At 41.4% G+C, this 19,409-nt stretch overlaps 1 protein-coding gene across 3 annotated transcripts in view; it reads right to left on the bottom strand.

Annotated features, from left to right (window-relative positions):
• Positions 1 to 19,409, bottom strand: part of stxbp4 (syntaxin binding protein 4) — a 46,111-nt gene that overhangs the window by 24,710 nt on the left and 1,992 nt on the right. For all 3 annotated transcript variants that reach the window (XM_065950077.1, XM_065950076.1, XM_065950075.1), the window contains exons 2-15: positions 12,858 to 12,931; positions 12,659 to 12,754; positions 12,465 to 12,534; positions 11,918 to 11,992; positions 10,564 to 10,649; positions 9,840 to 9,993; positions 8,465 to 8,597; positions 7,307 to 7,413; positions 6,658 to 6,883; positions 6,332 to 6,413; positions 5,564 to 5,643; positions 4,861 to 4,957; positions 3,883 to 4,013; positions 1,593 to 1,682 (exon numbers count right to left, since the gene is read on the bottom strand). In XM_065950077.1, the coding sequence (XP_065806149.1) occupies positions 1,593 to 1,682; positions 3,883 to 4,013; positions 4,861 to 4,957; positions 5,564 to 5,643; positions 6,332 to 6,413; positions 6,658 to 6,883; positions 7,307 to 7,413; positions 8,465 to 8,597; positions 9,840 to 9,993; positions 10,564 to 10,649; positions 11,918 to 11,992; positions 12,465 to 12,534; positions 12,659 to 12,754; positions 12,858 to 12,931 (1,501 nt within the window). The remainder of the gene's footprint in view (positions 1 to 1,592; positions 1,683 to 3,882; positions 4,014 to 4,860; positions 4,958 to 5,563; positions 5,644 to 6,331; positions 6,414 to 6,657; positions 6,884 to 7,306; positions 7,414 to 8,464; positions 8,598 to 9,839; positions 9,994 to 10,563; positions 10,650 to 11,917; positions 11,993 to 12,464; positions 12,535 to 12,658; positions 12,755 to 12,857; positions 12,932 to 19,409) is intronic.

Below are 19,409 nucleotides of genomic sequence, written 5' to 3'. Positions count from 1 at the left end.
AGTTTAGAAACAAGTCAACAGGAAGTCAAGAAACAAGTCAACAGGAAGTTTAGAAACAAGTCAACAGGAAGTTTAGAAACAAGTCAACAGGAAGTCAAGAAACAAGTCAACAGGAAGTAGAGAAACAAGTCAACAGGAAGTAGAGAAACAAGTCAACAGGAAGTCAAGAAACAAGTCAACAGGAAGTTTAGAAACAAGTCAACAGGAAGTCAAGAAACAAGTCAACAGGAAGTAGAGAAACAAGTCAACAGGAAGTCAAGAAACAAGTCAACAGGAAGTAGAGAAACAAGTCAACAGGAAGTCAAGAAACAAGTCAACAGGAAGTTTAGAAACAAGTCAACAGGAAGTCAAGAAACAAGTCAACAGGAAGTCAAGAAACAAGTCAACAGGAAGTTTAGAAACAAGTCAACAGGAAGTCAAGAAACAAGTCAACAGGAAGTCAAGAAACAAGTCAACAGGAAGTTTAGAAACAAGTCAACAGGAAGTCAAGAAACAAGTCAACAGGAAGTCAAGAAACAAGTCAACAGGAAGTCAAGAAACAAGTCAACAGGAAGTTTAGAAACAAGTCAACAGGAAGTTTAGAAACAAGTCAACAGGAAGTCAAGAAACAAGTCAACAGGAAGTTTAAAAACAAGTCAACAGGAAGTCAAGAAACAAGTCAACAGGAAGTTTAGAAATAAGTCAACAGGAAGTCAAGAAACAAGTCAACAGGAAGTAGAGAAACAAGTCAACAGGAAGTCAAGAAACAAGTCAACAGGAAGTCAAGAAACAAGTCAACAGGAAGTTTAGAAACAAGTCAACAGGAAGTTTAGAAACAAGTCAACAGGAAGTCAAGAAACAAGTCAACAGGAAGTCAAGAAACAAGTCAACAGGAAGTTTAGAAACAAGTCAACAGGAAGTCAAGAAACAAGTCAACAGGAAGTCAAGAAACAAGTCAACAGGAAGTTTAGAAACAAGTCAACAGGAAGTCTAGAAACAAGTCAACAGGAAGTCAAGAAACAAGTCAACAGGAAGTCAAGAAACAAGTCAACAGGAAGTCAAGAAACAAGTCAACAGGAAGTTTAGAAACAAGTCAACAGGAAGTCAAGAAACAAGTCAACAGGAAGTCAAGAAACAAGTCAACAGGAAGTAGAGAAACAAGTCAACAGGAAGTTTAGAAACAAGTCAACAGGAAGTCAAGAAACAAGTCAACAGGAAGTTTAGAAACAAGTCAACAGGAAGTCAAGAAACAAGTCAACAGGAAGTCAAGAAACAAGTCAACAGGAAGTTTAGAAACAAGTCAACAGGAAGTCAAGAAACAAGTCAACAGGAAGTTTAGAAACAAGTCAACAGGAAGTCAAGAAACAAGTCAACAGGAAGTTTAGAAACAAGTCAACAGGAAGTCAAGAAACAAGTCAACAGGAAGTCAAGAAACAAGTCAACAGGAAGTTTAGAAACAAGTCAACAGGAAGTCAAGAAACAAGTCAACAGGAAGTTTAGAAACAAGTCAACAGGAAGTCAAGAAACAAGTCAACAGGAAGTTTAGAGAAACTTTCTGTTGACTTGTTTGTCTACTTCCTGTTGACTTGTTTGTCTACTTCCTGTTGAGTTACCTGCAGCCTCTTGATCTCCCGCAGAGCCTCGATGTGTTCCTTCCTCAGCCTCTCCATCTCCTCCAGGTCGTCGGAGTCCGACAGCGACGTCTGCATAAACATCAAAGATAAACATCAAAGATAAACATTAAAGATAAACATTAAAGATAAACATCAAAGATAAACATTAAAGATAAACATTAAAGATAAACATCAAAGATAAACATTAAAGATAAACATTAAAGATAAACATTAAAGATAAACATCAAAGATAAACATTAAAGATAAACATTAAAGATAAACATTAAAGATAAACATTAAAGATAAACATTAAAGATAAACATTAAAGATAAACATCAAAGATAAACATTAAAGATAAACATCAAAGATAAACATTAAAGATAAACATCAAAGATAAACATCAAAGATAAACATTAAAGATAAACATTAAAGATAAACATCAAAGATAAACATTAAAGATAAACATTAAAGATAAACATTAAAGATAAACATTAAAGATAAACATTAAAGATAAACATCAAAGATAAACATTAAAGATAAACATCAAAGATAAACATCAAAGATAAACATCAAAGATAAACATTAAAGATAAACATTAAAGATAAACATTAAAGATAAACATCAAAGATAAACATCAAAGATAAACATTAAAGATAAACATTAAAGATAAACATCAAAGATAAACATCAAAGATAAACATTAAAGATAAACATTAAAGATAAACATCAAAGATAAACATCAAAGATAAACATTAAAGATAAACATTAAAGATAAACATCAAAGATAAACATCAAAGATAAACATCAAAGATAAACATTAAAGATAAACATGAAAGATAAACATTAAAGATAAACATTAAAGATAAACATTAAAGATAAACATTAAAGATAAACATTAAAGGTAAACATCAGTTTAAAGAACGCGTCGCGTGCTGCAGCGTAGAAAACATTTAGTTTATGATGCTCAGCAGGAAACTGAGTCCAGTTATAGATCAGTCAGGGTCAAATATTTAAAGGCTGAAACAGGTTTCAGACATGATTTGTTTGTCACATTAACCCCTCCCCCTCTGATGCTAGCCCCGCCTCCAGGTTTCAGAAGAGAGACGGCCCCACGCACTCAGAGACGACAATTTTGTTCTTTTAAAATAAATGTATTGTCTTTTTGGAGGTGTTTACTGTTCGCTGATAAAGTTTACATTAAAATCTAAAAGTGTGTTTCTCTGATTCTCTCTCTGATGCTGTTTGACCCTCGCCGTGTAGAAAATCTTTACATCCTGCTGACAGGACACTTCACACGCCAACAGATCGATGTGTGTGTGTCCACATCGAGCGCACACGCACACGCACACGCACACGCACGCACGCACGCACGCACGCACGCACGCACGCACACACACACACACACACACACACACACACACACACACACAGAAACACATGCACGCACGCACGCACGCACGCACGCACGCACAAACACACACACACACACACACACACCTCAGCTCATCACACCATGAAGGCATTGACTGTCGATACTGAAACTAAAATAAGTCATTTTAAAACAGTACAAGTCAAACTGTTTGTGAACTTTTTAATGACGAGTAACTTAATTACACGTCTTAGCGCTGTCTTTTTTCTAACATATTCTAGAGGCGGCCTCTAGTGGACACTTGATGAACTGCAGTTTTTTGCACTTCCGCATTGGCTTCATTTTTCGACTCGGTCAGGTTAGTTTCTCCTCCAGCTGTTGACAAAGCTCATAACAGAAGTCCCGCCCCTTCCAGACATTGATTGGTCTGTTAAGGGGGAGGGGTGATATTGATGAGGACAGCGGTGACCCAAACTTTTAAAAAAGAGAGCGATGTTAGCGCAGCCACCAAAAACATCGGACACTGAAACACTGAACTACTTTTGTATTAAAAATGGCCTTGGTGACACAGGGCCTTAACAGATTCATCTTCCTCCAGATTTTTCAATTTGAACTTCTTTTGCATAAAACTGTAATAACGGCGATTTTCTGTTTGGATTGATCTGCTGATAGTTTCCTCCGATAATCGATTAATCTGTTCGGTTTGTAAAAATGGGGCAAAAAGTCAGAGATGTTTCATCGCAGAGTCTCTGAGTCCAAAGCAAATAAAACACAACAAATCTAAAACGTCTGAGACACTGGACGTTTAGAGTGAAAATTGAAATGTCTCAACAATGAATCTGATAAATCAAGCAGAGTAAACATGAGGAAAGTTCACAGCTGTTAAAACGTGTGTGTGTGTGTGTCTGCAGGGAGCTCTTACCTGTGTGTTCGTGTTGGTGTGTGACTCCAACAAACTGTAAAGGTCATCAGACGTGAAGTTGGAGCCCGCCTGCGTGACGCCCAGCTCCTCCAGCTGAGGCTTAAACTGCTCCCGGATCAGGACCTCGAAATCTACAAACACAAACAGAGGGTTTACCTGCAGGGTGTTACTTTCATTTATTTATACAGCCTGTGATGTCTTCTCTCCTCAGAGTGTAAGGTCATCATGATATTTAAACTTTGAAATGAATCCAGTAAAAAACAATCGATATTGAAACCTGTTTGATACCACGTCAACACAAATAGAAGGTGCCCAATGTTGGACTACAAATTCCTGCACGCTGTCTTAACTGCATTTAGACAGCAGAGGGAGACACTGAGGAGGCTTATCTACGGCACGCCTAAAGGGACAAAATAGCACGAGATTAATCGCACATTTTTAAAAAAAGTAGAAGAGAGGATTTCTCCCATGATTCCCCGGCAGCCTCGACGTCATCTTTTTGTCATTGTTTCGATTGAGCGCCCCCTGGTGGTGGAATTTACATACTGTGCCTTTAATTCTGACAGTCCTGCTTTTCATCCATCCATTGTTAAAATGTACTTTAAACTGCCACATCAACAAATACAAAAAAATAAAAAATATTTGTCCAAGTCGAAGATTTAAACATAAATGCGTCGGTGCTGTTAGAAGAAGTCAAAGTACAAGTGAAACTACAAACCCTGCATTATGATTCTCCCATATTTAACACAAAAAACACAGAACAGGGAGATGAGCAATGACACCAAACTCTCAGAGAAAACAGATCGAGGCGTGCAGCATGATGTCCGCTACATTAGCCTAAAGACTACAGCTAACGAGAATCTGTCAGTTAAATATCTGCATAAACTACAGGAAGCTGTAAAAAAAACTAAACTTGAGTTGAGCAGAGGTTTTTAAATAAAGGGAGGAGAAGAGGTAAGAGAGGATTGAGATAAGTACCTGTGAAGGCCACCGTCCCTTCAGCATCCGGTTGTAGTCTGGACCTGAACGTCTGCCACTGAGCCTCTGTGGGCTTCAGACCGAGCAGATCCAGAGCCTGCACACACACACACACACACACACACACACACACACACACACACACACACACACACACACACACACACACACACACACACACACACACACACACACACACACACAGATCAATACACACTTTGCCGCTGCCCTGACACAAACATTCACAAACAGACACATCCTGCTGTCACGTTAGGATACAAACCGCTCACAGCTCGTCATCATTCTTGCTTTTTTTTGCGATGATGAAGGCGAGCTGACCCTCGTCTGGAAAATTATATCTTCAATTCATGAAGACATTTGCCTTTTTTAAAAGTTTAAGAATCCCTGAACTGTTGTTGTTTGTTGCTGAGCGAGGCCAGCTGAGGCCTGCGGGCAGAATCTGACCTCCAAGCTTTCTGTCTGTATCAGCGTAAACATATTCAGAGCTGCACCGTCGATGGAGGATCGAAGCTCTGCTACGAAGATTACATTTTATTTTCCAGTCAGACATATATGTATTTAGCCTGAACATTTATTCCATGTGTGATTGTTTTCTTTGTCACTTTGAGCCAGTTTGTTATGAGAACATGAGGAGATGTGAATATGTAAAATATTGAAAACACACACACATGGACGCTCCTACCTGCTCCAGTCGGTCCAGTTTGAGGCGACAGCTAGTGCTGATGGAGCATTTGGTCTGAGGAGGCTGACTGCTGGAAGGTTCTGGAGAAACAGACACAGAAAGACATGATGTTAGACATTATACTCCGGGTCTGTTCCAAAAGGGATTGTACGGCTTCTGACAGTCTAATTCACAAAAAACATGCAAAGGGTTAAATGCTCCCCCTAACTGCGCTGCAGAGCAAAAAGCGTCTTGTACACTTTTTGCACGTTTAAATAAGCCATTAAGCAGTCAGTTGGAGAAACTTTGTCCCCTTTCTATGCAAATCTGCCTCATATCAAAAAGCATCTAATTCACAAACAGCGGTGCCAACAACCATGTGCAGTTAGAGTGAAAAAATAAGAGTCAGAGTGATCAGGAAAACAAGTCCACCTCTGTCTGAAGCAACAGAAAGAGGTGTGTTTACTGTGTCTAACTTCATGCAACTTGAGATTTAAAGGCTAAATTTCCAGTTTCAGGCAAAGGTTTATAACTAGATTTAGTTTTATGAAAGGCGATTCCGATTTCCAGTTATTTTCTCTCCTGATAATTACTTAGCTCTTTTAGGATACTCTTTAATTCTTCCATTACATATCCATGCAGCTTTATTTTATTATTAACATCCATGCAAAACAAAACAAGACATATCAAAATCTAATCAGAAATATGTGTCGTGATTATGTGGAAAGGAAAAGAAGAAGAGAGAGAAAGAGAGAGAGAACCAGAGTATCAGAGGATGAAGGAACATACCAGGGTTTGTTTCTGTGATTCTGTCGCCCTCTGGTGGCGAGGGGATGCATGTCGGCTCTGTTCTGGCCGCAGGCACTCGCACCTGCAAACATTTTAACATGTACACAGCAGTTTGATAAGAGTGTGTTCATGTGTGAGGATCCCTCTCTCCACTCTCTCCTGCCGGGTTAAATAGTTTCTGAGACTATCTGACATTAGTTTTTGAGGTTGATATTGTTTTATTTTGTGTCTTTTTCCTGGAATGGAGATGAAAAGTTTAAGAGAAAACGAGTCGTTCTTTTTAATCATCGTCTTAAATCATCATTTCTTTGTGTTGGACCTCCCACCTGGCTCACGTTGACGGTCGGCAGAGTCTCGCTGGCCGGGTTTCGGCTCGAGGTGATCTTGGTGATTACAGCAGGCTGAGGAGATATGACCCCCAGCCCCGGGCTCCTCGTCTGGGGTCCGACTCCTCCACTGGGCCCCTGGAGGGAGATGGGGCTGTGAGGCCCGCTGCTGGAGCTGGAGGATGACCTCCGCCTGATGAAGGCAATTTCTACTGTGGGGTCCGGTCTGAAACACAGAGACATTTAAAACTAAATAATAAATCATATAATAACTATCCGCTTGTTGTTTTAGCATCAGAATGAAGTCCAAAAGTTAATCATAGAGTCAAAATATTTACACAAAAACTTCAACAAACAGCTACACTGCAAAAATACAAATCTGAGCAAATCTATCTAAACAAGTACGTAAATCCCATTTCAAGGAACACAAGTCAAATTTGAATTTGAAAGAAGATGTTTATCTGGAGCGTCAGGTGAATGTGACTTAGAAAAAGTGTAATGAGATATTTTTGACCTGAAATGAGAAAAAATACTCTTGCTAAGATTTCTGCTTTTGCAGTGTATCGTGACTTTTCTTCTGTCAGAATCTTATTTTAGAGTCAAACTTCTTTTGCATCTTGAATAATTTCTGTCTGCGGGGTTTTCTGACCTGAGCTTGGTGCGTGTCAGGATGCTCCTGGCCTCCTCATACGTCACTCCGATCAGGGACTCTTTGTTGATAGACACCAGCTGATCTCCGACCTGCAGCCTGCCGTCCTGAAACGACACAAAAAATACAGAAACATTCACTTCATGGTCCTGGAATTACGTGGACCAAATCCAAAAACATATTTTCTGTGACTTTTGGTACATTTTCTTCTTCCGTGATTACAATACTGTTGTTCATATGATGGCCTTGGTTAAAACACCGAAGCAGCCTTAAGTTTCAAACCAAACATTAGTAAAGAACATACAAGCGTATTTATAAGATATGCACAAGGTGGAGTAAAATATGAGCTTTTCAAAAGCAAGAAAAAATATGAGATTGATATTCATTCAGCTATTAATACAGTGAATACATGTTGTGATTGTTTCCCTGCAAGCTAAAAACCCTTTTAGAGTTTTGATATAAAACTTGGTGTCATCTGCGTAACGCTTTAGGTGAATTATGTGCTTTTTGATGACTCTCAGTTTAAGAAGTAAACTAAAAGTACAGGGGTCACAGGACAGTGCCGAGGGGAACACCACAAGTTAATGGGACAGGACGATTAGAAGTTAGCATTACTGCTACAACTAGTATCACCGAAAAGTTTGGATACTTTTTTATTTTCGATTTAAAACAAAACAATCTCAGTTATTTATTTTTTATTGATAGCATAGAAATGTGTCAGTACCGAAAAGTTGCCAATGTTTTTGTGCAATTTAGACAGATAGCACGTGTTTGTAATGTTTTGATAACTGAAAACAAGAAATCACTTGAGTCAATGTGTCAATATATTTAAATGTAATGTACCTAAGTAATCTAAAAATGAAAATGTTTTGACCTCTTCATCAGAACTTTAAAAACGGTAGGACAGTCTGTGCACACAAATGCGCTTAACAAGTACAAATTCAATAATCTACAGGCTTTGAATTGACTCTTTCTTGTTGGTTTTACGGCTTTCTTTTTGTTTGTAGAACTCACACATTTCCTGTCATATTTCAGTCCAGATCACACATTCCTCCTGTTTTTTTTCCACTTTCACTGTGTTTCATTCTGTTTGTGTGAAATAAATTGATGGCTTTGTAGGATTCTTTCACGCGTTAAGCACTCATTGAGGGCACTGACCTTGTGACAGTCTCCTCCAGGCACTATTTCCTGAATGAACACCATTGGTCCTTCTGCTCTGTTGGCTCCACCCTTGATGACCAGCCCCAGGCCTGTTCCCTTGGCGACGCATATTAACTGAATGATGCTGTCACTGGGGAGAGAGACGGGGAGAGAGGATGACACTAAGCATGATTAAAAACTACAAAGCCACGCCGCCGCTGCCGCTCACATTCAATCCCACATGACATAATCTGTTACCCTCCTCCTCCTCTTCCTCTCTCTTCAGTCTTCTTACAACACTCTGGAAATTGATGAAAATGTTTCAGGCTATTTTTAGCCGTTACCGGTGTTCCTAGCCCGTATTTATGTAACCGTCATCCAATAAGACAAACATTGATTTTAACAAGAAGCTTCTGATAATGCTAATGTGCTGATTGTAAAAGACTCTATTGTGCATAATATGCGGAATAATCACAGCGGTAAATCAGTGTAAAATAATTTTAATTTGTTTCACGTTTGCATCGATAAAGGTCAACATTTCTATTTTTTAAGATTGAATATGCAGAAATGTAAAGTATTAAAAGTCCATCTCACTTCTTTAACCAACTTTACTCTGAGTACATGGGTCAAATAAATGATAAAGAAGTCTTTTTGTTTCTGTCTTGCATCTGTACCAATAGATCTAAAGGTCCAATCAGTGAGCTGTGTAGAGAGAGAGATGATAAAGGTATCTTACTCTCTGATCATTAAGGAAACATGCTATGTTGAAGTGCTGGCTTCTCTGACAACAATGCAGCAGCCAGTATGTCCTCCTTCTAACTTTCTGCTCCTGAATGCTCTGGATTTGTTTGGACCAGAGAAGGTAGGCGCTTTTAAGACCCCCCCCCCCCCCACGGCTGTTTTGGACACCCCTCGGTTTGCCAGATATGAGAGCAGTTATCAGGTCAACAGGTGTTGCAGCGATGGAAGCGGTCAAGAGAAGTGGTTCAGATAGAAGTGATTGTACCCGACCTAAAAAGCCTCTGCATGTTTCTAATAAGCTCCACGAGCAGAAACGTGCTCAAACTAGGATCAATATTGGAGATGCTTTTGAAAAATGGAGAGAGGTTAGAACACAGAAAGGTTTACAGACCCATGCAGAGCTGGATAAACACTGAAGCTTCAGAGTCCACCACATGGTGACCTGAGTGAGCATCCACTCTAAAGAGGAGGGGGGGGGGGGACAGCTCTCTATGATGTTTAGAATTTAGACTGCAGTACACATTTTAAACACTAGGGGGCAGAGTTAATTAGCTTGAAAAAAAAGTTGCCTGACATTTTACTTTTAGCATGTACTCATCCAGAGTTAATTTGTATTTAAAATGAATTGTGCCGCTGTGAGCATCCTGTTTACCTGAAGGCGTGCGTGGGCGTGTGCACGGTGTAGGCGGAGTTAGCGTTGTAAGGGGGGTTATGGGTGTAGGCAGTGACTCCCTCTTTAGGACTGAGGAGCTGAGGACTCTCTGATCGGGACGAGGAGGAGGAGGAGGCCGTGTCTGTGAACTTCCCTGAACAGAAACAAGAGAAGAAGACACTGGACAGGTGAGCAGGAGGAAACAGACTGTACACAGACTGGGGGACATAGAGGACACTGAAATAGAGGGGTTTATAGACATGATCAAATACAGGATCAGAGTGGATTTAGAACAAGAAACTTCACACACATGTTTTGAGGAGCTCTGAGACTTATTTAAACTGAAGAAGAAGAGGAGGATATGTCACCTTTAAAACACTTCTAGAAGCTCAGGATGTTTAAAAAAGGAGAGCACAAGTATGTAGAACTATTTAGAAGATTACAAAAGGTTTGTAAAGTGAGGACATTTCAAGAATGATTGAATATCCAGAGGTGAGGACTTTGTTTTGAATACTGCTTACCTGCATCTTAAAATGTTTAAAAAGGGATGACATTTAAAAAAAAGAAGAGGAACTAGAAAAAATGAGGATTTTTTAAACATTCAAAACCTTTATTGGAGCTTCAGCATGCTTCAGGAAAATGTGCGGCTTGTATTCTTTAACAGTTTGTATTTGGTCAACGCACATCCTGGTTGAGAAACACGTGTACGTATCTGTGTGTTTACCTGTGGAGAGCTGAGTCGGGGAGATCCGTCCTGAAGCTGTGACGTTATTGGAGCCGTACTTTTCCATCAGCTCAGCAAACTCCCTCCTGAAACACAAATACACACATAACTATTAAAAAATTAAATTGCCTTGTATGACCATCAATCAGAAAGAGTTGCATTATTTTTTTGCATATTATCTTTGAAGTATTTGTGTTGTTTACCAAAAAAAAATCATCTTTTTAAGAATGTGTCCCCCTTGGTACTCCCTCTGCATTCTTCCTTTATCACTTCATGCATTTTTTACCATTTCAGTTCCGCTGCTCTATTTCTGTCTGCAGCTCTTTCATCAAAAGCTTGTCAGACAACAGCTGACAGTCGATGTTTTTTTTGCTACACAGTTTGTTCTGCATTTTTAAAAAGTTCCCAAAAAAAGCTTTAACGGATAATGCATACGACAGACGTCAACAGATTACTAACGGCTTCACCTCCAGTGATCCCTCGCCTTCACTCTCTGCTTTAATATCAAGGGTCAGTTTTTTAGAGATTAATCCAAAGACCCACATTTACATCCCTAAAGCAACCTGAGATACTTGTGATATAATTCCTGTTTTCACTGCAGGACTATGAACTGTGCTAGTGTCTAAAAGAGCGTTATTAAATGGAGCCTGCTGAGCGTTCTGACAAAAGTGCAACGCTGAACCAGAGTGTTCTGTTTCTGCTGATCTGTCTGCGATCATCTGGAGCTCGAACCCCGTGGACGGGCAGACGGACAGCACAGCGGCCTTATTGTGTCACTGTGCATTTGTCTCTGCGTGGCAGGCTGATACGTGAAAAAGCACAGGAGACAGCAGAGTGCCAGGTCAGGTTACCTCCCGCTGGTGAACCGCAGGACGCTGCCCGCCGGACTGACAAATTCCTACATGAGATTACACCAAGGACGGACAAAGTACCAACATTTAAACTAAATGTTCCTCACTGTGGTATTACAAAGGTTCTAGGTGATGATGAAATCTCAGGACCAGTTTTTAGAGGGTCTTAAGGCTTGTTGTCAAGACGATACAGTCAGATAGTCTCCTTTTTAAAGCATTATCATCAAACAGTTCTATTCACACAGAGGTGTTTGGGAAATGATCCAATCAGAGTCTTCCCAAAAAAGAGCAAACAATGACCTCATTTTGTTGGTTTCAGAGCAGAGAATTTTGTAATCTCTGCCACTCAGCCGATCAAAACAACAACATCAACAAGACAGTTTGATGATGTCATGAAGAAGTGTGGGATCATGGGAGTTGTTGTCCATTACAACTTAACTTTCAAAAAGCAACCAGAAGAAAGAAAAACCTGAGTGTTTACATGAAAGCGAGTTCCGTCCTACCTGGATTCGTCGTCTCTGGCGATCAGCAGCGACATGTGATTAGAGAGCGAGGCGGTCCGCAGGATCTCCACCGCCCTATCAGGAGACAGGACAGGCTGTCAGCTGGTGTACAGGTGAACATGGCATACATATAAAGTACACAACTTAAATGCCTCATGTAATCAAACAGTACACTTGAATGCAGATCTCTGTTGATAAAGATGGATAACTCAAAGTTAGAATATCGCCCCTGGGAGCTGGTTTGACATTGATGTGGACGCCAAAGCCTGCTGATACGAGATTGGTCAATACAGCTCGGACTACAAAGGTGATACAAACGGAAACCAGAACACTTCCACCGCTGACAATACAGACCCAGAAAGGATCAAAGTATTGGACATTTTGAAAATCTTAAACCGAAAGAGCTTCACTACGAGAAAGGCTTAAGAATTTATAACAACTGTTACCTAAAAATACCACTGCCAAAACACACACACACACACACACACACACACACACACACACACACACTGTTATAAACTGCAGACACAACACATGTTGACGTCACCTCTCATTGGTCACCCCGGCCAGACTGATGTTATTGACATCCAGAATCAGGTCGCCGGACTTAAGCCGACCTGGAACATAGAGTGACAATCAGAGAGAGACAGAGCGAACAGGTGAGGGAGGATCATGTCATCAACACTGATTATAAAACTGCATGAATTAATAACTTAGAATAAAGAAACAACAACGACCCACCGTCCATGGCTGCCAGCCCACCGGCTATCACCCGCTTGATGTAGATGCCGAACTCTTCTCCCGTGAACTCGCGGTAACCTCCAATTATTTTCACACCTGTGCATGCACACATTAACCCAGGTAAGGTTGGACACGTCTAATGGGAAACAAATCATTTCAACAGCCAGAAGGTCACAGAGGTCAGGAGGAAGACGCTCACCCAGTCCCTTCTTGCAGTCGCAGAACTCCAGCCTCTGTACGGCTCGGTTGATGCCATGCGGGCCCATGATCGTCCTGGCAACGAGCAAGAGCACACAGCAGATTCAAAAACATATCAACATCCTCCTGACTCATCCAAAGCTTCCCCTCTCCCTCTCTCTCTCTCTCTCTCTCTTTCGTCTCTCTTTCTCTGCAAGGGGCTCGGCTGCAGAAAATAATCAAATCATCCCAGGATTTTGTATTTTTCTCCCCTCCCTCACTCCCTCCCTCAGTCACATCCAAACCAATAAAATCGCCCGCCTGTTTAACGACACGGTGTCTCCACCATGCAAAGATGTTTGGAACCAAAAACAAACAGGATTTAAATCACAGACTCAGAAACATTACAGGGTGATCATGATATCCTCAATAGTGCCTGAGAGAGTGAGTGTGTGAAAAGATGTGTGTGTGAGAAGGTTCGATAGAGTCCTCGGCCGTGTGTTCCTGCTGTCTGCTGGACTGGTCCAGAGACTCAGCTCGCCGTCACATCAGAGCTTCAGACGCTTATGTGTGTGTGTGTCAAAATGTCAACGTGGAGATGGTGTGTATTTCTGCAGACAGATTCACTTCACAGGGCCGGCCAGCGAGGCATTTGGGGTCCTGAAGAGAATTTGACCCACCCCTTAACCCCCCTACCCGTATAGCGGATTACTCGTCGTTGATTGCACAGTCATCCACACCTCCAATCAGGTGGTTATAACTGTGTCTGAAACCGCATGCTATCATGTTAACTATTCTAAATATAAGGGTTGTCATAATGCCACAATATTAGACTTAGACCCACATATAGATATCAGTTTTAATGACCATGGCACCAATAACGGGTCAAAGAGAGCGTGGTGGCGCTTCTGGCACCTGCTGGAGACATGGTGGAAACACGAGCATGGACTAGAGAGGAGTGCACAGAACCAGGCACACACATCCCATGGAACCTGCAGGTTTATATTACATTCTGTGTCTTTTTAAAACGTTTGGGTCAAAGAGACAATCGTCATAGCAACAGCTGAAGATTGAGTCTGATTTTATTGTTTCTAAACCACACCAGCACACTTCAGGTTTTGGGGCACAAAGGGCGCCTTCCTTAAAGAAATAGTCCATGCACCAGAAGCATCAGTTAGCGGCCCAAATTGTGTCACACAGAGCCGAGAAGTCAAGTCCGAAGATCAGTTTCACTCACAATCTAAAGCAGGAGAAGGTCAGTGAAGCAGGAAGTAAGAGGAAGTAAAGTCATCCGGTGAGTGATCACGTAAACGGGGGCAGAGTGCCAAAAACCCAGCAGGGATGAGGGAGCGATGGAGGCTAAGTGGTAAGCACATTAGACGATATGGTACAGAATGAATGGCAGAGACCGGTTTGGGGTAAATGGATTGCACGTCTTTAGCTCCTTTCCAGCCCGCTCCAAGCGCTTTACTCACCATTTTATCATTCAGCCTTTCACACACAATCATACTTCTGCCCTGCACTGTCACAGACACTCACACACCGGGAGGAGAACCTCAGGAGAACTTTAGGTTCCTTATTCTGCACAAGGACACTCAAACATGCAGAGAGAGATCTGGGGATCGAAACTGCTGAAGAGTGCACCTCAGGCTAACGGGTCAGCTGACGTGGGATGGCCTGAACACAGGGGTGATGCACTAAGCTTTTGGTTTTGTTGACTCCGAGTGGATTTGCAATGACCAAACAACACAGTCATCCATATGCCGTCTGCTTTGTTTTCACAGCAACATACAAAGGCCTCGTTCAGACATTTGCTTGTTTCCAGATTGTTTTTTTAATGGGAGTCTGGACTAAAAAAATAATAATACACGAGGAATGCGGTTTTTGCAAATTGGATCAAAGTCACAAACAACAATGACGTCAAATCTGCAGGAACAGATGTGCAGACGAGGATGAGCAGAATCAATGCTGGCAGCAGATTGAGGATGACAATATGGAAGAGAACACAGAGAACTTGATGATTACCTAAACGCCAACGTCCCGTGTTGAAAAATGAAGCCAATGCGAAAGTAAAAAATCCTGCAGTTCCTCAAGTGTCCGCTTGATGCTGTCTCCATAAGCCTTGGATATCAAACCCCATATTAAATGTGACAGCAACAATTAACTAGTTAGCTCCAGAGTGTGGAGCTGCTGACTGATTTAACCCCTGGTTATATTAATAACAGTCAAAGTCATATTTACAGAGCTTTTGTTTTGAAGGAATTATTTTCCTGATTTCTGGAAAGTTTAAGCGTCACATTTCTCATAAATAATGCGACGCAGTTACCACCAACTCTCAACAGATGATAACTTCTTCACTGTAACTGTGCACGGCTCTTAGAGCTGTTTGGGACTGAGATGCTTTTTGCAGCGAGGCTGACTTGCATATGGGCCAATTTTTCCCCCAAATAACTGAATATTATATCATTCAAACATACAAACAGCACAGAGACGCTGTTTGCTTTAAAGAGCAGTTAGAGGTGTATTTAACCCTTTGCATGTGTTTTGTGAATGTGTTGTCTTTTTGACTAATTTGCACACAATTATATTTACAAAAATGAAAATAATTGTTGACAAAAATTGTAACGTGTCGCCAATTTGAAGGACATTAGTGGCAGCTCAGTTCACAGACCCTTCAAAAAAAATGTTTAAAAGAGTAATATGTTACTGTGACCCCTAGTGTTTAAAATGGGTACTGCAGTCTAAATTCTAAACATCATAGAGAGCTGTCCCCCCCCCCCCCCTCTCTATAGTGGATGCTCACTCAGGTCACCATGTGGTGGACTCTGAAGCTTCAGTGTTTATCCAGCTCTGCATGGGTCTGTAAACCTTTCTGTGTTCTAACCTCTCTCCATTTTTCAAAAGCATCTCCAATATTGATCCTAGTTTGAGCACGTTTCTGCTCGTGGAGCTTATTAGAAACATGCAGAGGCTTTTTAGGTCGGGTACAATCACTTCTATCTGAACCACTTCTCTTGACCGCTTCCATCGCTGCAACACCTGTTGACCTGATAACTGCTCTCATATCTGACAAACCGAGGGGCGTCCAAAACGGCCGTGTGGGGGCGTGTCTTAAAAGCGCCTACCTTCTCTGGTCCAAACAAATCCAGAGCATTCAGGAGCAGAATCTAAAGTTAGAAGGAGGACATACTGGCTGCTGCATTGTTGTCAGAGAAGCCAGCACTTCAACATGTTTCCTTAATGATCAGAGAGTAAGATACCTTTATCATCTCACTCTCTACACAGCTCACTGATTGGAGCTTTTAACTTTAACAGATTTCTTTACAGTTTTATTTATTTTTTTATTTTTATAACCAACACAGTTTGAAAAGGATTCTTCTGCAGCTTTTCGTCTCCCTTCATGAACACTAAAAGTATGCGTCCTAAAAAGTCATTTTTACAAATTAAACTTATTTCATACAGGGTGTAAAAAGACATCATGATGTTTAAGAACAGGGGTCACAGTAAAGTTTACAGACTGCCAGAAACAGATTAGCATGTTGATAAAGACTCTTTACTCTAACTCCAGCAATCAGAACAAAACAGACGTGTTCCTGAATAAATAGGGAAGCTGCACCCACAACACTTCTAGACAAGAGTAAAAGTTCAAACTCGTCTCAGATACATCTCTCCTGCTCATTAAGTCTGACAGCTTTAGCTCCGACTTACGAGATGAACTCTGTTCCTTCACTCCTCCGACAGTGAAATGCAGTAAAGGTGGAGCTGCAATCAGAAGCCCTTGACTGTTTGCACACTCTGATGTCATCGTGGTTTCCTTCTGTCTTTTCGTTTTTGTTTTCAGGTAAAGCAAGTGGTGAGGCGGTGCTGCCTGTCAGGCTACATATACCGTTTGTTACGTAAGGTGATAACGTACAGGGAAGAGGATGAATGAAGATTTCAGGGTGAAGCGGAGGTCACTCTGAGCTCTCCGGAGAGGCTTATTTTAAATATTAGTACCTCACAGAACACGCAGCCAAAGAGTAGACATATTATTTATTATCCTGATGGACCTGTGTAGCCGTGGTCATGACTTTGACAGTGTTCTTAAATGCCTTCCTCAACACTTTGCACTCGAGGGGCGGCAGCAGAGGTGGCCAGGGTTGATTTTTAATAATAATAATAATAATAATAATAATAATAATACATTTTATTTTATTTATAAGCGCCTTTCAAGACACACAAGGACACTGTACAACAATCAACATTTACAAAAAACAACGATGGATAAAATCAGCATACAATAAAACAAATGAAATGTAGGACAGTGTAATTACAATTAAAATGTTAGAGTGAGTAGGCGATCTTGAACAGATGGGTTTTGAGTCTGGATTTGAAGATGGGAGAGAGTCAATATTGTGAATGTCAGGTGGCAGAGAGTTCCAGAGCTGGGGAGCAGAGCAGCTAAAAGCTCTGACCCCCCATGGTGCTGAGGCGGGCAAAGGGCAAACTTCAATATGATTGTTGCAAAAATCCGACAATATGGATGCACGGCTGATACAAAAAAAGAAGTCCTAGACTCCCACTGTCGGGAAATTTCTTGTTTTTAAAATGTGATATTAACACACAAACAATCGCCATAACTGAACACTCTTTACTTCTCCTCGTCCATCCATCCATCTTCTTCTGCTTATCTGAAGTCGCTCTGCATATCCTTCCAGTTGGGTGTCCCTGGAAAATCTCCAAAGGTAGGCGTCCAGGATCTTAATCAGTCATCATGTGGAGGTCATGGACCTCTAAGGCTGAGCCCAGAACTCAGGAGGACAGTCAGTCGCCCCACTTGTGTCCACGATCTTATCCTTTCGGTCACCACCAAAGCTCATGACCTCAGGTGAGGGTTGGGTTGTTGATTGACCCTTAAATCGAAAGCTTTGCCTTCAGGCGCAGCTCCCTCTTCACCACGATGGTCCAGTACAACGACGTTAGGAGAACTGCCATCAGGTTCTGCCCGATGTATCAGAGCAAAGTTGTCGGACACGCCCACCCCGGCTTTTCAAGGACTTACCCACTCGGAAGCTCACTCAGATTTCCCTGCGACTGCTAACAGAGCTGGCCAATCAGAGGAGAGTGGGCACGTGGGGAGGCGGGTCTTAAAGAGACAGTAATTGAAATGAAGCGTTTCAGGCAGAGGCTGAAATGAGGGATTTTACTGATGCCAGTATCAGATAAATAACGAGTTTTTTGAGCTGCACATCTCACAACGCTGCTCAACATGTGTCCCAGAGTGACATCATTCATGGTGACAGTTAGTTTAATAGATCTCCTTTAAATGTTTTTGACTTAGTGTCCCAGTATACTGTCCTTAATAAATCATTGTTAAAGAACATTAAGCCATAAAATGTTGTTTCCTCTCCGCACACAGAAATGTTTGAGACTTATCTCCAACAACAGGGTTATCTTTAGGCGGGATTTTAGCGTGCACCGTCACATTGGGGGGTGGGGCTGTGATATTTATTCACACACAGTGTACTTCTTAAAATGACGCACACATCCACCCACATGATCGAGACTCATGGAAAAAAGTCAAACAAAGCTGATTTGACAGATAGCTGCTCGTTGTTGTTTCCATCTAAGTGACATCGAACAACCTCTTTCCTGAGTTACTTTTCTAAAATGACACTTTTCTTAATGCAATCTTTCCGCTGCTCCTCTGCTGCCGCCCCCTCGTCTGCTGTCTCATTTAGCTTGCATGTTTTTATTTTGTTTAATGCTCACAGGATGCAAAGAGAAATCCAACAACCACGGTCTTTGATTGCATCTTAAACAGGTCCCTGAAAAAGGAGAATAACTGGAGAATAAGCTCCGAGCTTCACAAACAGACGACGACATGTAGCAAAGCCATCAGCGGGGACACGAGGAAGCAATTAAACTGATCACTTAATACCTGATAATCTGCATTACCTGCCGCAAGCGATTATCATCACTCACAGGCCGGCTGCCAAGGGGAACACGCAGTAACAGAGCGGCAGAGACACGGGACGGACTGAACACACACACACACACACACACACACACACATTTTTTAAAATGACTCCGCAGAAAAAGAAGAAGAAGGGGAGCGCGCTTACTGCCAGATTAATCGTTTAGTGTCGGATGTCGGGCTCAGATTAAAGATTAAAGATTAAAGAGTCAATATTTCTCGCCCTGACTCAGCTGGTTATAAACCAATCATGGTTCAGCATCCTGATCCACCTGTGTGATGTCATAAGGAAGACGAGGAGGTGACCGACTTCCCGGGGCGAGAACGTTAACAAACGTCTGAACGTCTCTGATGCTGCGTTTATGGGCCCCCCGGTTTGTCAGGGAGGGAAAGTCTGTCGTCCTGTTTTGTTTTTAAGGAGTTATATAAAAACAACAACATGTAAATAAAACAAAAAATGAAATGTGATGAATGTTGTCGGCTAAACGTGTCCAGGTCGCTCTGAATGGACAGAAACTAAGTGTTAAAAAAAACATATTTGTATCAAATTAAGAGTACTCGAACACATCTCCAGTCTGTGAGTAAATGAAATGTTTTGCCATCAGGAGCCGCTTTGTT

The sequence above is a fragment of the Labrus bergylta genome, chromosome 21, assembly GCF_963930695.1.
Source record: "Labrus bergylta chromosome 21, fLabBer1.1, whole genome shotgun sequence".
Classification (NCBI taxonomy): Eukaryota; Metazoa; Chordata; class Actinopteri; order Labriformes; family Labridae; genus Labrus; species Labrus bergylta.
Note: the sequence above shows the minus strand (reverse complement) of the source record. Positions and strands in the feature narration are given on the sequence as shown.